The sequence below is a fragment of the Tachyglossus aculeatus genome, chromosome X1 (genome assembly GCF_015852505.1).
Source record: "Tachyglossus aculeatus isolate mTacAcu1 chromosome X1, mTacAcu1.pri, whole genome shotgun sequence".
Lineage (NCBI taxonomy): Eukaryota > Metazoa > Chordata > Mammalia > Monotremata > Tachyglossidae > Tachyglossus > Tachyglossus aculeatus.
This window is the reverse complement of record NC_052101.1, coordinates 38,847,436-38,864,970: the sequence shown is the minus strand read 5'-3', so window position 1 is coordinate 38,864,970 and position 17,535 is coordinate 38,847,436. Positions and strand designations below refer to the sequence as shown.

General features: G+C 47.0%; 1 protein-coding gene across 1 annotated transcript in view; it reads right to left on the bottom strand.

The window, feature by feature from the left end:
* STK10 (serine/threonine kinase 10) overlaps positions 1-17,535 on the bottom strand; it is an 83,501-nt gene that overhangs the window by 43,094 nt on the left and 22,872 nt on the right. The window contains 5 exon segments of the mRNA XM_038771689.1: positions 2,486-2,553; positions 2,555-2,562; positions 6,945-7,074; positions 7,076-7,095; positions 14,179-14,229. Of these exon segments, the coding sequence (XP_038627617.1) occupies positions 2,486-2,553; positions 2,555-2,562; positions 6,945-7,074; positions 7,076-7,095; positions 14,179-14,229 (277 nt within the window).

The following is a 17,535-nucleotide window of genomic DNA, read 5'->3' as shown; positions in this document are numbered from 1 at the left end:
ACCTCCTCCAGGAGGGCCTTCTCAGACTGGGCCCCCTCCTTCCTCTCCCCCTCCTCCCCCTCTCCATCCCCCCGCCTTACCTCCTTCCCTTCCCCACATCACCTGTATATATGTATATATGTTTGTACATATTTATTATTCTATTTATTTTACTTGTACATATCTATTTCTATTTACTTTATTTTGTTAGTATGTTTTGTTTTGTTCTCTGACTCCCCCCTTCTAGACTATGAGCCCACTGTTGGGTAGGGACCGTCTCTATATGTTGCCAACTTGTACTTCCCAATGCGCTTAGTACAGTTGCTCGGCACACAGTAAGCGCTCAATAAATACGATTGATTGATTGATTCCTGATCTGTGTTCTAATGCTGGCTCCGCCACTTGTCTGGTGTGTAACCTTGGGTAAGTCACTTAACCTTTCTGTGCCTCAGTTTACCTCATCTGTAAAATGGGGGATTCAGACTGTGAGCCCCATGAGGGACATGGACTGTGTTCAAGCTGATCTATCTTTAATCCACCCTCCCAGTAGTACACAGCCTGGCACATAATACGCACTTAACAAATACCACTGAGAAAAAAAATATCTCGTCTTGTAGTACATGCCACTAGGCATAGTGTGGACCAGGCGAGAGACTTGTGGATGGCTCCACCTAAATCATCGTAACTCTGCCAAAAACAGCTGAACGTCCGTCCTGCCCTGCATTGACTATCTCATTAGCTGCAACATCCACAATTAGCTCATTAGCTCCAACATCCACAGTCTAGGACAGAAACTCAAAGAAGGTTTTCTTCTGGCCCTCCAGCAAGGCACCATTCCTGCTGGGCAGCAAGCCACCCTATTGTTCCCACTCTTAGATAACAACCAGACCCCCACGTCGTTAGGAAACATCTTGAGGGATGGAAAAACGGGTCTCCAGCTTCACGTACGTTTCAGTCGAATGTTTTAATCAAATATTCAGTCCTGGTCTTCTTTCCGTGCCAGAAAAGAAGCAGGAAAGAAGCAGTAACGCCTAATGGGTGAGAGCACGGGAGCTTGGACTCGGAAGACCTAGGGTTCTAATACAGGCTCCACCACGTCTTCTGCTGTGTGACCTTGGGCAAGTCACCTAACTTCCTGTGGTCTCAGTTACTGCATTTGTGAAATGGGGGTTAAGACTGGGAGCTCCATGTAGGACATGGATTGTGCCCAAATTGATTAGCTTGCATATACTCCAGCACTTTAAAAGGTGCCTGGCACACAGGCACACAGGGTGCTTAACAGGGTAGATTAAAAAAAAACAGATCATAAAAAATGTCTGGGATTTAAAGAAATGAGCTGTTTGCTTCTCTTATTTCCCCTCTGCCTTGATGATCCAGGAACTATCAAAATCAGCCAGGGCCCAGCCTGGCCCCCAGGAGGTGTCACCTAATGTGGGTTGCTGGACTGTGAAATCAAGCAGGCACAATTCTTCTATGAGTTGCCTCAGTCACTGTGCTGATCAGAGATGCCAGCTCGCCTCTCAGCCCCTTTCCCTCATGTGGGTTCAACAGGAGGCCTACAGCCTGGTTTGAGCTATGCCCCTCAGTTCCACAGCCTGGCTGACTTGCAGGGGAGAGAGGGGTCTAACTGGACAGATTCCCTCCCCTCGTCTGTGGTGGACATTTCTACTCCCCACCCTTCTTCCACCTCTTCAGTCCTAACCTGTTCCTTGGCTTCTAAAACCCACCAATCTAGGAGGCTTTTCCTAGATCTCTTACTCCTGCCTCCTTGGGCCTTTGTCCTTCTGAGGCATTCTGTTTCTAGTTTATTGTTTTTGTTTCTTCTTCCCCGGCGTGGTTCATTATTAGGGTCATTTAAGTGCTTACTATGTGTCGAGCACTGTTCTACAGGCTGGGGGAGATAATAGCCAATCAGGGTGGATACAGTCCCTGTCCTACAGGAGGCTTCATCGTTTGAAAGAAGAAAATTGAACAGATCCCCCCTGCTCTTCCTAAGCCACTGAGCATCGTGCCTCCTGATGGCTTATGATAATGGGGTCTGCTGCCAATACCATCTCAGAGATCTTACCGTTCCATGGTTTCAGACTACATCTGCTACCCCCGCTGACCGTCTCACAGTACGGTCCCTGACGGGCATAAGGGGAAATGGCTCAACATAAACCATCACCACTAACCCCAAAACAACTCAACATATGTTCAACTGGCAGTCTGGGACATCCTTTCCACCATTTAACACTGGGTGTCTAAGCAATGCTCCTTGCAAAATGGCAAGTGAAACAGAAAAGATGCTCTATTAGCATGCAACAGACACTCACTACCCATGGAGCCAATCTCACTCATCACCAGCTTGTGTCTTTGAATGGAAGGGCAGCCCTCGCAATTTCAATCTCCTATAACTGTTTATCTTCCAGCTGGGTTCCTAGGGGAACGTCACCTCCTGGGGGACCAGGGAAAGACTCTGCTTGAAAGTCTGGCATAGTTGATTTCCAAACTCTAGTTACTCCACCAGTAAGGGGGTCCCTATAAAGGAAGTCTCGCTTCTGTAGCGGTTTTCAGATTCTTGGCAGATACACCCAAAGTCAGCTGCTAAGGGCAAAAATGGAGATTTGGTGTTTCCCTCCGCTCTTTCAACCCGGAGTAGGCAAAACTTATCCAGTGAAACCTCTACAATTCAATCAGTCAATCAATGGTATTTATTGAGTGCTTACCCCATGCAGAGTACTGTACTAAGCGCTTGGGAGAAGGCAATACACCAAGTTCATCATCTTCATATCATCATCAATGGAATTTATTGAGCGCTTACTGTGTGCAGAGCACTGTACTAAGAGCATGGAGAGATACAATTCAACAGTGTTGGTAGGAACACATTTCCCCTGTCCTGCAAGGAGCTTACACTCAAGAAAGAAGCCAGACACCCTTCCAAACACGTTTGCCATCAGGGGTCTAGAGCTGGAATTAGGGAGGAAAGCTTGGAGAATGTAATTCCTTTAAACTTTCCAGCCCATCTTTATCATCATGATCACGATCAATGACAATTGCTACTCCACACCTATTGGGTGCAGAGCAACTGTGCTAGAAAACATAGAACATACAACAGAAATAAAAGTAAGCCCCATCTTTAGATGGGAAAGCAAGGTAAGCAATTGCCTTGGAGCACGCATGCGGGAATTCCCTTACAAAGATGGCAGTTATGCCACCGCTCAAAGACGGTGGTGAGATGGAAGTGATTCCTGTGAAAGTCTAAATTCTCTCATTATTCCATCTCCTTCCCAACTTTGCCTAGGCTTCCAGTACGCTTCCATGCATAAAGAAGACATCCCCTGGTCAGACTGATAGAAAAGTGCACACCTTTCTGTGTGGTTTAGGAATAGATGGAAAAGGAAGGGGAGTGTACTCATGATACAGCAGGGATTCCAAAGGCCCCATTCCCAAGGGGTGACGGGGGGAGGGCGTAGAATTTGCACAATTATTCCCAATCCCAGAAGTCTGTAATCTTGATGCCATCTTGGATGCCTCATCTCCCACATTCAGTTTCTCTTTAAACCCTGAAAGTAACTTCCTCTAAACTATTTCACCAATTCCCCACTTCCTCTCTGCTCACCAGGTCACCACCCTGGTTCAGGTTTTTATCACAATCTACAGATTATTGTAACAGCCTTCTTACCGGTCTCTTTGCCTCTAGCCTCTCCCCTAAACAATCTACCTTTCGCTAAGTTGCTCACACCACCGTGAAACAGCATTTAAAATGCCACGTTCTCATCCTCAGAAATTTCCAATGGCTTCCCACTTCTCTCAGCTTAATAGAAAAGTACCTAACCATTGCCTTCAAGGCTCTCAACCTGCTGAGTTGCCTATCCACTCTTCTGCTGCTACACCTCAGCTGCCTTTCTGACTTTCTCCCACCGATCTTGGGACTAAACCTTGTCAAATTCCCCCGTCTGAACCCTCGCTGCTGTCTTTCCCCTGAATCCAATCATTCAATCGTATTTATTGAGCACTTACGATGTGCAGAGCACTGCTCTAAGCACTTGGGGAGAGTACAATACAACGATAAACAGAAACATTCCCCTGCCCACAACGAGTCTTACAATCTGGGAGGGGGGTGGGGAGGGGGGAGAGAAATGGAATTTCTTCTCCCAAATATGCCAAACCATTTCTTCCGCACCTTCAAAGCTAAGTCGCTCCCCAGCCACCTTAACACAATGCATTTTGTTTTCTACGGACTTATTTCCTTTTCTTTGTATCTCTTGTGTCTAAACTTGTATCTTACCTCTTGACTTATTGTGTACTTGGCATTTTATGTTTGCCGGACAATCTCATTATACGGTAAGTTCTTTCAGGACAGGGGACTGTGAGAGTAGCATGGGCCTAGTGGGAGGAAGAGCCCGGGCTTGGAGTCGGAGGTCGTGGGGTTCTAATCCCAGCTCACCATTTGTCTGCTGTGGTGACCCTGGAGCAAGTCACTACAACTTCTCTGTGCCTCAGATACTTCATCCGTAAAATGGGGGGATGAGACGTGTGAGCCCCACGTGGGTCAGGGACTGTGTCTAACCTGGTTTCCTTGAATCTACCCCGGTGCTTAGAACAGTGCTTGGCACATAGTAAGCACTTAATAAATGTCATAATAAAATTTTACTTCTCTTATCTGTTCCCAAAGCCTCTCATCAGTTCAGAGAGGTCTGTCAATCACTGCTTTTGACAGTAATGATAAGATGATGATCATTTCTCAGCAACTCTCATGGACCTTTTCTTCACTCTCCCACACTGGCCCATCCCTAGCTGACCTCTTAATTCCCTCTCACTCTTCCTACCCACCACCGCTCCATTTCCATTCTCAGCCCAGCGCTGCCTGTTGCGAGCGGATTATCTTAGAGCCAAACTAAACCTGCTCTTCATCAACCAGGACCAGCTACAGAGCTGCCTGTCTGTTCCATAGTGCAGGCCAACGGAACAGGGCCACAGGAAAACTTAGTTGAGAGTTTCTCTTGGCTTAGAAAAGAGGTGAGGAATGGAAAAGAAACTTGGGCAACCCCAAGTCTCCCAATGAGGAATCAAGCCCATTACTTCTCAGGGAGCTGACCAAGTCTCCTCTCTGCCAGGCAAGAGGCTGTTTAGCTTCCGGGAAAAAGATTTGCTGGAGAAATTTCCCAAGACAAGTGGTGTTCCCGGGCCCCTCCAACCAAAGGAGCTGCCTCCTGGGAGGAAGAGGAAGGAAGGCAGTCATAATAAGAGACGTAATGTGGCCTAGTGGAAAGTGTATGGGCCTCAGAGTCAGAGGACCTGGGTTCTAATCCTGGCTCACTGCAGACCTGCTGTGTGACCTTCGCTTGACGTAACTTCTCTGTCTCAGTTCCCTCACTGCACAATGGAGATTCAGTACCTGTTCTCCCTCCTAGTTACATTGTGAGCCCCAAGTGAGGTTTGATGATCTGGTGTTTACTCAGAGTTAGTACAGTGCTTGACAGAATAAGCGCTTAACAAATACCATAACTATTATTGTGAATAATAATTGTAATGGTACTTGTTAAGCACATACTCTGTGCCAGGCACTGTACTAAGCGCTGGGGGTAGATACAAGATAGTACAGTGCTTGACAGAATAAGCACTTAACAAACACCACAACTATTATTGTGAGATAATAATTGTTACGGTACTTGTTAATGCACTTACTCTGTGCCAGGCACTGTACTAAGGCGCTGGGGTAGATACAAGATAATCAGGCCAGACCACATCCCCTCCCTGTCCTGCTTCAACAAAACCCGGAAGGAAGATGCCCAAAGATTATCAATGCCAGGCCTACAGCTGTGGGTCTTCCCCCTCCAGATCAACTAACTAGGGCATCTGAAACATGTGGAAGCAGTGTGTCTAGCTGGACAGAGAACAGGCCTACACGTCAAAAGGACCTGGGTTCTAATCCTAGCTCGGTCACTTTGATTGCTGTGTGACCTTGGGAAAGCCACTTTACTTCTCTGTGTCTCATTTACCTCATCTCTAAAATGAGGGATTAAAGACTGGAAGGCCCCATACGGGACATGGGACTGAGTCCAACTTGATTAGCTGTCTCTACCCCAGCGCTTAAAACAGTGGCCTTGTGCATAGTAAGCGCTTAACAAATACCATAAAAAAGGTGGAAAAAAAAAGGGTGATTATACAACCCTCAGAAAGTGACCAATTTATGCTTTCCGGAGACTCCCAAGGCTGTTAAACCTCAGTCATGAGTAGTTGTTTGGACACCTACACTGCTGCCACCCTGCTATTTTCTTAGGTTAAAAGGGGGCTGGGAGCCCACCTTTCTCCTCCTGCCTCATCCTCAGTGGCAGAAAGGGAGGGTGTGGATTGGAAGAAGCTGCCGTTCAGAGAGACACCTCCATTCTCCCCACGTCCAACCCAACAACTGGGTGATGTGTGCAGGTCATCTTCTCAGGCCCACCCTCTAGCCCTAGTCTTTGTGCTTCCCAGTTGCCTGAGCTCCAGGGTGCTACCACAGCTATGAATCTTCCTCATCCGGCCTCTGCCCCAGGCCTAGGCTCTCCTACCCCCTTTCCCCTCTTTCAGGAAGCCAGTAGCTGTGATTCCCAGATTCCCCCGGAACTCCCATCTCCAGGGCCATACACCCAGTGCGGTCAAGACAGTTTTCATTCTCTTCAGGAAAACTTAATTCCCTTGCCCCCAACCAGGAGGGGCACGGCAGAGACCACCTATGTAGAGGCTTGATGAAATAATTATCAGCAGTAGGTACAAAAAACGGCTTGGCCCGGTCCTTGTTTTCAGCAATCAACAATTTCTCCAGGCTCAGACTCCGGGGCTTAATTCTTTTCATAAAAGCTGCAGGCCTCCTTCCTGAGGGAAGAGGAGGGTCAGAACAGGAGTGGAGGGAGCACTCTGAACTTCTCTAATGGAAACTGGGGAGAGACAGACCAGTAGGTCTCAGACAGAATCCTGCGTGTCTTACCAGCAGGCCTTACCAAGCTTAACGTCTCCATCCGAGGTCAGCAGCACATTGCCAGCTTTCAGGTCCCGGTGGATGATCTTCTTACTGTGCAGGTAGCCAAGGGCCTCCAGCATCTGACGGCAGACCACCTGAATCTGGGGCTCGGGTTAGCCCCCTGTCCAACTCTAGAGGTGTTTGAAACAGAATGCAAAAAGATGAGTCGCTGCCCAAATCTTCTGCTTGACCTGTACCGCTCTGCCCCTGAGATCCCAGCTCCCATGTCAGACTCCTTCCAGAAGAAGGGGAAAGAACAGCTTCGAGCTCTTGAAGACTGGGAGTGGAGCTCCATAAATGCAGGATGGGCCTAGCTCTGCTAATTCAGGATAACTGCCCCTTTACCTTCTATAGTGTTTTCTTTCTTTGATGGCTCCTCTTCATAAAATAATAATAATAATTTTGGTATTTGTTAAGTGCTTACTATGTGCCAAGCACTAAGTGCTGGGGAAGAGATACAAGGTAATCAGGGTTTGTCCCACACTGGGGCTCACAGTCCTTAATCCCCATTTTTCCAGATGAGGGAACTGAGGCCACAGAGAAGTTAAGTGACTTGCCCAAAGTCACACAGGCTGATAAATTGGTGGAGCTGGGATTGGAACCCATGACCTTCTGACTCCCAAGCCTGTGCTCTTTCCTCAAGCCATGCTGGCTTCTCTAACAAAGTAATCAGGTTGTCCCAATGTGGGGCTCACAGTCTTAACTCCCGTTTTAGACAGATGAGGGGACTTGAGGCCCAGAGAAGGTTAAGTGACTTGTCCAAGGTCACAGCAGCAGACAAGTGGTGCAGGGCCGGAGTAGAACCCACATCCTGGCCACTAGGCCCTGCTGCTTCTCTAAAACCCTCCCACGCTCCTTCTATCCCAACTCCTTCCATCCCCACTCCTTGCAGTGCTAATTTTGTTTGTTTATTGGTTAAGTGCTTATTATGTGCCAGGCACTGTACTAAGTACTGGGGTCGATAAAAAATCATCAGGTTGGACACCGACCCATCCCACACAGGGCTCACAGTCTTAACCCCCATTTTACAGGATGAGGGAACTGAGGCCCACAGAAATGAAGTGACTTGCCAAGGTCACACAGCAGATAAGTGGTGGAGCCAGGATTAGAACCCAGGTCCTCCTGATTCCCAGGGCCTGCACTCTGTACACTAAACCATGCTGCCTCTCGAGGGTTAAGAGAGCCTTAACAGAAGAGACTCGGGTGTTGTCTGGAAAGGGGAGTCCATTTCACTCTCAAATGGAAACCCCCTCTACATAAAATGACAACCTCTTATCTGAAGGCTCCTCCTGAAACAAAGTCAATCAGAGAGAGGATGAGGTGGGGAGGGGGAGTGTGCTATTTAGCTGTTGGAGGACAGCCATTTCAAGTTAGGAGGCCTTCCCAGACTGAGCCCCTTCTTTCCTCTCCCCCTCGTCCCCCTCTCCATCCCCCCGTCTTACCTCCTTCCCTTCCCCACAGCACCTGTAATATGTATTATGGTTGTACATATTTATTACTCTATTTATTTATTTATTTATTTATTTATTTTACTTGGTACATTTCTATCCTATTTATTTTTATTTGTTGGCATGTTTGGTTCTGTTCTCTGTCTCCCCTTTTAGACTGTTGAGCCCACTGTTGGGTAGGGACTGTCTCTATGGGTTGCCAATTTGTACTTCCCAAGCGCTTAGTACAGTGCTCTGCACATAGTTAAGCGCTCATAAATACGATTGATTGATTGACTGAGTTGATTGAGTTGATTCAAGTTAGTTGGGGCCTGAGCAGCCCATGGGCGAGGATGCAGGAAAAGACTTGCCCCCATTAAGGTGTTCAGAGGTCAGGCTCTGTGGAGACAGGGTGAAAAGGTTCTCTGAGAAGGGCTTTGAGCAGCAGGGAGGATCAAACTGGGCCATTTGCAGATCAAGGAAATCCAATGAGACAGTGTGTAGGGGCATTATTTATTACATTATTAATGTCTGTCCTCCCCTGCTAGACTGTAAGCTTGCTGTGGGCAGGGAATGTGTCTACCAACTCTGTTGTACCGTGTTCTCCCAAGAGCTCTGTGCGGTGATCTGCACACAATAAGCACTCAATGAATAGCTATGATGATGATGATGATCTGATGATAAGAGGCTCTTGGCAGTGGAGAAAACGCTACCTTAGGACGAGGAGTTCACACCAGGATTTTTTTTAAGAGCTGTGGTACCCGTACTGTCATTTGGATAACTTCTAGGTTGAAACCAGAGAGCTATTTAGTTCCTACATACATAGATATAATATTAAATGCCCTTTAGTGAAGCTAAATGGGCTCATTTGGCGACATTGTTCACTTGAAATTAATTAAAAACCAATTTAGATCACTAACCAAAGAGTCTGGGCTGACCAGAGTGTGTGAAACTTGGGTCTATGGGAAAACATGTAGCCTTACAGCAGAGGGCGGAGAGAGGAAGAAAAAAACCTCTCCGAACTTCTATAAAGTGGGGATTAAACCCTGCTCCCTCCAATTTAGACTGTGAGTCCCAGGTAGGGCAGGAACTGTGTGCAACTTGATTGTCTTATTATCTAAGTGCTTAGTACAATGCCTGGCACACAGGAAGCACTTAACAAGTACCATTAAAAAAACCACCCTCAGCCACGGCCCTCTTAAAGCAGGAAGCTGGATGATTCCCTTGCTGTTTGTGATGCTAGACTAGAGAGTCAAGGGATGGTGGTGGCAAAATGAAAAGAGAAGGCTGAGAAGCAGTGTGGCCTAGTGGACGGCGAACGGGACTGAGTGTCAGAGGACCCAAACCTAGCCCCGCCACACGTCTGCTGTGTGACCTTGGGCAAGTCACTTAACTCCTCTGCCTCAGTTACCTCATCTGTAAAATGGGAACTGTGAGCCCCACTTGTGGCAGGGACTGTGTCCAACCTGGTTATCTTGTATTTACCCCACTGCTTAGGATAGCGCCTGGTGCATAATTAGTGTTTAACAAATACCATTACAAAATCAAAAAAGAAGTTTCAGGTTAACTTCACAGACTTAAAATCTGCCCCACCTTGGAGGAAAAGGACTCGAGGGCTCTACCACCCTGAAGAGGCCTGCGAGCCCTCTCTCAGGTGGCCAGGAAAGGGATGGGGGAACTTCACATTCTTCAAGTGAAATCCTCCCTTATCCCTCCCTCAGTCCTGAGAGGAAAGGCAGAGCCTCTGAAAGACCCCACCAATGTTATGTTACATAGACGGGTGTTTGTTCAGGGCCTTTGTTTGTGAGCAGGCCCCACTTGCTCCCGGGAAGACTAAGGTCAAGTTTCCTGGGCAGTAAGACCCTAGAAAAACTGCTCAGTACCTGCAGCCAGCTCACTCCTGAGAGGAGCCCCAGAAGGAGGGGTCAGAGGTCCCCAGGACCCGGTGGATACTCCCAGACCAAATATCAGGCCAGATTGATCGGCACAAGAGGCCCTGATCGCCTAGGGATGCCACAGTTATGCTGATCTGACCTGGAGTGAGGTTCTTCATACTGGACCTCTGGCTAGGACAGGGGCAAATTCAAGCTTACGGGCAATCCAAGACATTCATGGCCCAGAGTCCCCAGCTGGGACCCCCCTCCCCACCCATCCCATGCTGCCTCTAGCCCCAACTGGATCACCCAGAGGCAGAAGCAGCATGGCTCAGTGGAAAGAGCCCGGGCTTTGGAGTCAGAGGTCATGGGTTCAAATCCTGACTCCTCCAACTGTCAGCTGTGTGACTTTGGGTGAGTCACTTAACTTCTCTGGGCCTCAGTTACCTCATCTGTAAAATGGGGATTAAGACTGTGAGCTCCCTGTTGGACCTGTGAGCTCCCTGTTGTACTGTGTTCTCCCAAGAGCTCTGTGCGGTGATCTGCACACAATAAGCGCTCAATGAATAGCTATGATGATGATGATAAGAGGCTCTTGGCAGTGGAGAAAACTCTACCTTAAGACCAGGAGTTCACACCAGGATTTTTTGGGGATTTGATCCCCAATTTGATTTGATTTTGGGAATGTTATATAGAGAAAATTGTGTTGAAATCTGTAGGCTTCTGTTAAGTTTGCTGGGTCAAATTTGAGAGATTATCTACCTCCATTTGGCAGAAGGGAGGAACTGAAGGAAAAAGGTTTGAGATCTCAGTTTTTTTCTTATATTGGTGAATGAATGGAAAGACCAGTAGCAGGAAGGACACCTTGATCACCTTGTAATCATGTATATATACGACCTGTATATATGTATATATGTTTGTACATATTTATTACTCTATTTATTTATTTATTTTACTTGTACATATCTATTCTATTTATTTTATTTTGTTAATATGTTTGGTTTGGTTCTCTGTCTCCCCCCTTCTAGACTGTGAGCCCACTGTTGGGTAGGGGACCGGTCTCTATATGTTGCCAACTTGTACTTCCCAAGCGCTTAGTACAGTGCTCTGCACACAGTAAGCGCTCAATAAATACAATTGATTGATTGATTGATCACCTTGTAACTTCCCCAGAGCTTAGAACAGTGCTTTGCACATAGTAAGCGCTTAATAAATGCCATCATTATTATTATTATTATTATTATCTCCCAGCATGACCCCCAAGGTCTTTCCAAGCTACCAGGGGGTGAGACTTTCCTTCCCAAAAGCTAATGATTAAAAAACCAGACATCAGTCCACCAATGGTAATCATTAAGCGCTTACTGTGTGCAGAGCACTGTACTAAGTACTTGGGAGAGTATGATACAACAGAGTTGTTAGGCACATTCCCCACATGCAGTGAGCTTACGTGAAACCAGAAATCCTCAAATCTCGCCCTGGCTTCTCTGCCAATTTATTTCATCACTTTCCTTCTTTAGGCTTCACCTCCTCTGCCCTTTATAATAAAATGGGAAATATGACCCAAGGTCACCTTCTGGCTCCCACAGCTGCCAGGAAGAGGGGTCTCCTGGGGATCTCCGAGTCACATCCCAGTTATGCCCATCCTGAGGAGAACACGGCCTACGGACCGCCGAACCACGGCAGAATCCCTGAAGCGCTCATGTACACAGCCATATGTAATGTATTTAACCAACTCTGTTACATTGTTCTTTCCCATGCGCCTAGTACAGTGTTCTGCACACAGTAAGTGCTCAATAAATACAACTGGCTTATTGTCAAGAAGCAACATGAGCTAGTAAACACAGCATGTCTGTGAGTTAGAAGGACCTGCGTTCAAATCCCGGCTCCGCCACTTGTCTGCTATGTGACCTTGGGCAGTCACTTCACTTCCTCTGTGACTCAGTTATCTCATCTGTGAAATGGGGATTCAGTACCTGTTTTCCCTCCTACTTTGACTGTGCACGTGGGACAGGGACCGTGTCTAGCCTTATTAACTTGGATCTACCCCAGGTGCATAGAGCAGTGCTTGGCACATAGTAAGCACCTAACAAATATAATAATAATAACACTAACAATAATGATGATGATAATAATAATAATAACCAGATCACGGTTGCCATCAAGGACATCCAACTTTTTGCACGGACCACTTAAACTTCCAGATGTTTTTCTACATCCTCAAATTTCCCTCAAGTGACCTATTATGGACCCTATTGTCTATTGAATTTACACAAACTCCTCTTGATATTTTCAGCTACAACAACTTTCATACCCAAGAATTCCAAATATTTCCAAGCTGCCAACGAAGAGGGTTTTTTTGGTTTGTTTCTTGGTTGGTTCTGAACTTTCCCCACCTCGAGCTTCAATGATGCTGATATAGGAGCTTACTGAACTACCAAACTCATTGTGGGCAAGGAATGTGTCTTCTAACTCTGCTGTGCTCTCCCAAGGGTTTATTAATAATAATGATGGCATTTGTTAAGCACTTACTATGTGCAAAGCACTGCTCTAAGCGCTGAATAATAATGATGGTATTTGTTAAGCGCTTACTATGTGCCAAGCACTGTTCTGAGCACTGAGGGGGGGGGAAATAAAAGGTAATCAAGTTGTCCCACGTAGGGCTCACAGTCTTAACCCCCATTTTACAGATGAGGTAACTAAGGCTCAGAGAAGTTATGTGACTTGCCCAAGGTCACACAGCAGACATGTGGAGGAGTCAGGATTCAAACCCATGACCTCTGACTCCCAAGCCCGTGATCCTTCCACTGAGCCACGCTGCTTACACTGCTCTTCACATGGTAAGCGCTCAATAAATACCACTGATTGACTGACACAATTCCACACGCATCCTGCCAACCCACTTTGTGATTCTGTATGCTTCAACGCTGTTATGTGAAGCAGCGTGGCTCAGTGGGAAGAGCCCAGGCTTTGGAGTCAGAGGTCATGGGTTCGAATCCCGCTCTGCCACATAATAATAATAATAATAATAATAATAATGATGGCATTTGTTTTAAGCACTTACTATGTGCAGAGCACTGTTGTAAGCGCTGGGGGGGGATACAAGGTGACCAAGTTGTTCCACGTGGGACTCACAGTCTTAATCCCCATTTTACAGATGAGGTAACTGCGCCACAGTTCTGCTGTGTGACCTTGGGGCAAGTCACGTAACTTCTCTTTATTTTGTTAGTATGTTTGGTTTTGTTCTCTGTCTCCCCCTTTTAGACTGTGAGGCCCACTGTTGGGTAGGGGACTGTCTCTATATGTTGCCAACTTGTAACTTCCCAAGCGCTAGTACAGTGCTCTGCACACATAAGCGCTCAATAAATACGATGAGATGATTGACTGATTGATTCTCTGAGCCTCAGTTACCTCATCTGCAAAAATGGGGGGTTAAGACTGTGAGCCCCACGTGGGACAACCTGATCACCTTTAGTCCCCCCCAGGCGCTTAGACAGCGCTTTGCACATAGTAAGCGCTTTAAAAATGCCATCATTATTCTTAATATTATTGTTCAAATCCTCTAGAACTGTCGTCTCTTCCTGGATGGAAGGGTTTATACCCTTCAGAGGGGACGATATCCCCGAATGGAGGTAGCATTTCTCGGGGACCTCCTCCAGGAGGGGGTGGGACAGTTTTTTGGCTTGGTCCTAGGAAGCAGTGGCAATCTTCCAGCAGATGGCTCATTCTCACCAGAAACAAAACACTAAAGGAAGTGGCTAATGGGTGAGAGTTGCAAAAAGGCAGGTGGGTGGAGATGCAGAGGAAAGCACAAACTGCAACTAGCGAAAACCCTGAGAGGAAACCAGGGGCCGGCGAAGCCAGGACCGACAGCCCGCCCACACCCACAAACGCCCAGGGCCGGGGGGACACTTACCCAGCATGATGGCATCCACTGCTCCCCCAGGGGCAAAACACGGATCATGATCTGCGAAAGCAAAGCCAAAGAGTTTCATTTCCCTTACAGGTCAAACCCAGGAGCCAAACCAATGCCTTCTCTAGACTGTGAGCCCACTGTTGGGGATGGACTGTCTCTGTATGTTGCTCAGCTTGTACTTCCCAAGGCGCTTAGTACAGGTGCTCTGCACACAGTAAGCACTCAATAAATACGACTGATTGATTGATTGATTCTCTAGCCTAACAACCCCGCTTCCCCAGCCAGACAACATAAACAAGTGAAAAGTGACCAACATCTAAGCCTCAGTTGGTTTCTCCTTCCGCCTCCATGTGTCCGCAGCCATTAATTCATTCATGCACTCATTCAATCGAGATTTATTGAGCGCTTACTGTGTGCAGAGCACTGACTAAGGCGCTTTGGGAAGTACGAGTTGGGCAACATATAGAGATATGACAAGCAGGTTGGCACTAGAGGAGGTGAAGTGTGGGGCTGGGTTATAACAGGTGGGGCAGTAAGATGAGGTAGGAGGGGGCAAGGGTGATTACATGCTATTAGGAGCAGGACTGTCTCTAGGATGTTGCCAACTTGGACTTCCCAAGCGCTTAGTACAGTGCTCTGCCACACAGTAAGTGCTCAATAAATACGACTGAATGAATGAGTGAATGATTGAGTCCTCTATTTGGATGCATTAATCCTTGCAGGCTAACTGGGGTTGAGTGCTTCCAGCTTCCCAGATGCTATTTTTCCTTAATTCAGCAATCATGGAAGAGACGCCTGCCATTTCATGCAAGGGATGGGGGCGGAGGGGCCTTGGGAGGTCACGCATTTCGTTTCAGTGGTTTGAACCCCTAGAGCTTGGGTACAGAGATCTGGAAAGACTGGGCTTGGGTGGGGAACATTTACTCCTGTCAGTCAGTCAATCATATTTATTAAGCGTTTACTGCGTGCAGAGCACTGTACTAAGCGTTTGGGAAAGTACAATCTAACAATAAACAGACACATTCCCTGCCCATAATGGGCTCACAGTCTAGAGGCGGGGACGGACATTGATATAAATAAATACATTACAGATATGTACATAAGTGCTGTGGGGCTGGGCTGGAGGATGAATAAAGGGAGCGAGTCAGGGCGACGCAGAAGGGAGTAGGGGAAGAGGAAAGAGGGCTTAGTCAAGAAGGCCTCTTGGAGGAGATGTGGCTTCATTAAGGCTTTGAAGGGGGGGTTGAGTAATTGTCGGATAGGAGGAGGGACTCCCGGTGGGACCACGTATGATGACCATGTAGGACATGCTATGCCATTAGCTCGTCTTACAGCCAATCAACACCAAGAGCAGGATCCTTCTTCCCGCGTCGGAACTCCTCCTCTTACAAATCAGAGAAGCAGCATGGCCAAGTAGAAAAAGCATGAGCCCAGGAGTCAAAAGACTTGGGTTCTAATCCTGCCTCTGCTACATCCCTGCTGGGTGACCTTGGGAAACTCACTTAACTTCACTGGACCTCAGTTCTCTCATCTGGAAAACGGGGATTCTCTACCTGTACTCCCTCGTACTTAAAAATGTGAGCTTCGTGTGGGACCTGATGATCTTGTACCTACTCCAGCACTTAGTACAGTGTTTGGAGTACAGAAAGCCCAAAACTAGCAACAGATACTACATCAGCCCTGAAAAGAGCAGCCATCGTTAATGGACCAGGACATCCCAGTGTAAACTGGGATTGGAATTAGCTCTGGGTGTCCTTCCAGCGGGGAGGCAGCTGTTCAACACGGGCTCCAAGGAATATCCCTCATATCCTCCCTCATTAGAGAAGCAGCGTGGCTCAGTGGCAACCCAGGCTTTGGAGTCAGAGGTCATGGGTTCAAATCCCAGCTCCGCCAATTGTCAGCTGTGTGACTTTGGACAGGTCACTTAACTTCTCTGGCCCTCAGTTCCCTCATCTGTAAAATGGGGATGAAGACTGTGAGCCCCCCCTTGCGACAACCTGATCGTTTTCTATCCTCCCCAGCGCTTAGAACAGTGCTTTGCACATAGTAAGCCTTAATAAATGCTATCATTATTATTATTATTTTATTTTGTTAATATATTTTGTTTTGTATGTCTCTCTCTCGGCGCCCTTCTAGACTGTGAGCCCGTGTTGGGTGGTGACCATCTCTATATGTTGTCCAACTTGTACTTCCCGAGAGCTTAGTATCGAGTGCTCTGCACACAGTAAGCGCTCATAAATACGATTGAATGATTGAATGTAATTATTATTATTCCTGGGTGGCATGTCAGCCTCCCCTCCCCTCCAGCAAAAAACCCCCAAATTAGAGGGCAAATTAGAGGACTCGGGTTCTAATCCCACCTCTACCAACTGAATGCTGTGTGACCTTGGGCAAGTCACTCTATCCATTATGCCATGCTGCTTCCAAATAGTGCTTGTATTTACCCCAGTGCTTGGCAAAACATACCAAGCACAGAGTAAGCGCATAATAATAATGATGATAATAATAATAATAATGGTATTTCCTAAGCACTTATTATGTGCAAAGCACTGTTCTAAGCGATGGGGGGATATAAGGTGATCATGTTGTCCCATGTGGGGCTCACAGTCTTAATCCCCATTTTAGATGAAGGAACTGAGGTACAGAGAAGCGAAGTGACTTGCCCAAAGTCACACAGCTGACAATTGGCGGGGCCGGGATTTGAACCCATGACCTCTGACTCAGAAGCCCGTGCTCCTTCCCCTGAGCCATGCTGCTTCTCTAGTAAATACCATAAAAAATTACTGTACTAAGCACTGGGGTAGATACAAGATGACGGTTCCCACATGGGGCTTACAGTATAAGCAAGAGAGAAAACAGACATTGAATCCCCATTTCGCAGATGAGGGAACTGAGGCCCACAAAATGCACTTTCCCTCTCCCTCCCTGATGTAAACAACTCCTGATTTCATTTTCCTAGTTCTTGCCATCAGGAACCCCCCATCAATTTCAACAGTCAAAGGAGACCAGGGAGGGCCAAGCCCACAAATGATTAGAAATAACCCCAAAACCGAGCAGTTACTGTTTTGGTCCAGACATATACGTTCTGTTGACTGCCAAAAATTGAGATTCCAGTCTCGACAAAAATCAGCTGGCAAGAACTGCCATCAGGGCTAGCAACATATGGCTACAGGAAGCCCCTAGCATACTGTTAGCATGACTGTAGTTGACAAGTGTTGACTAGTCCAGGATCCTACACCCAGAAATTAATGAATCCTGTGGTTGATGATCTTTATGGTATTTGTTACGCGCTTACTGTATGCCAGGCATTGTACTAAACATTGGGGGTAGAAACGAGGATATGGTAGAAACATGGCA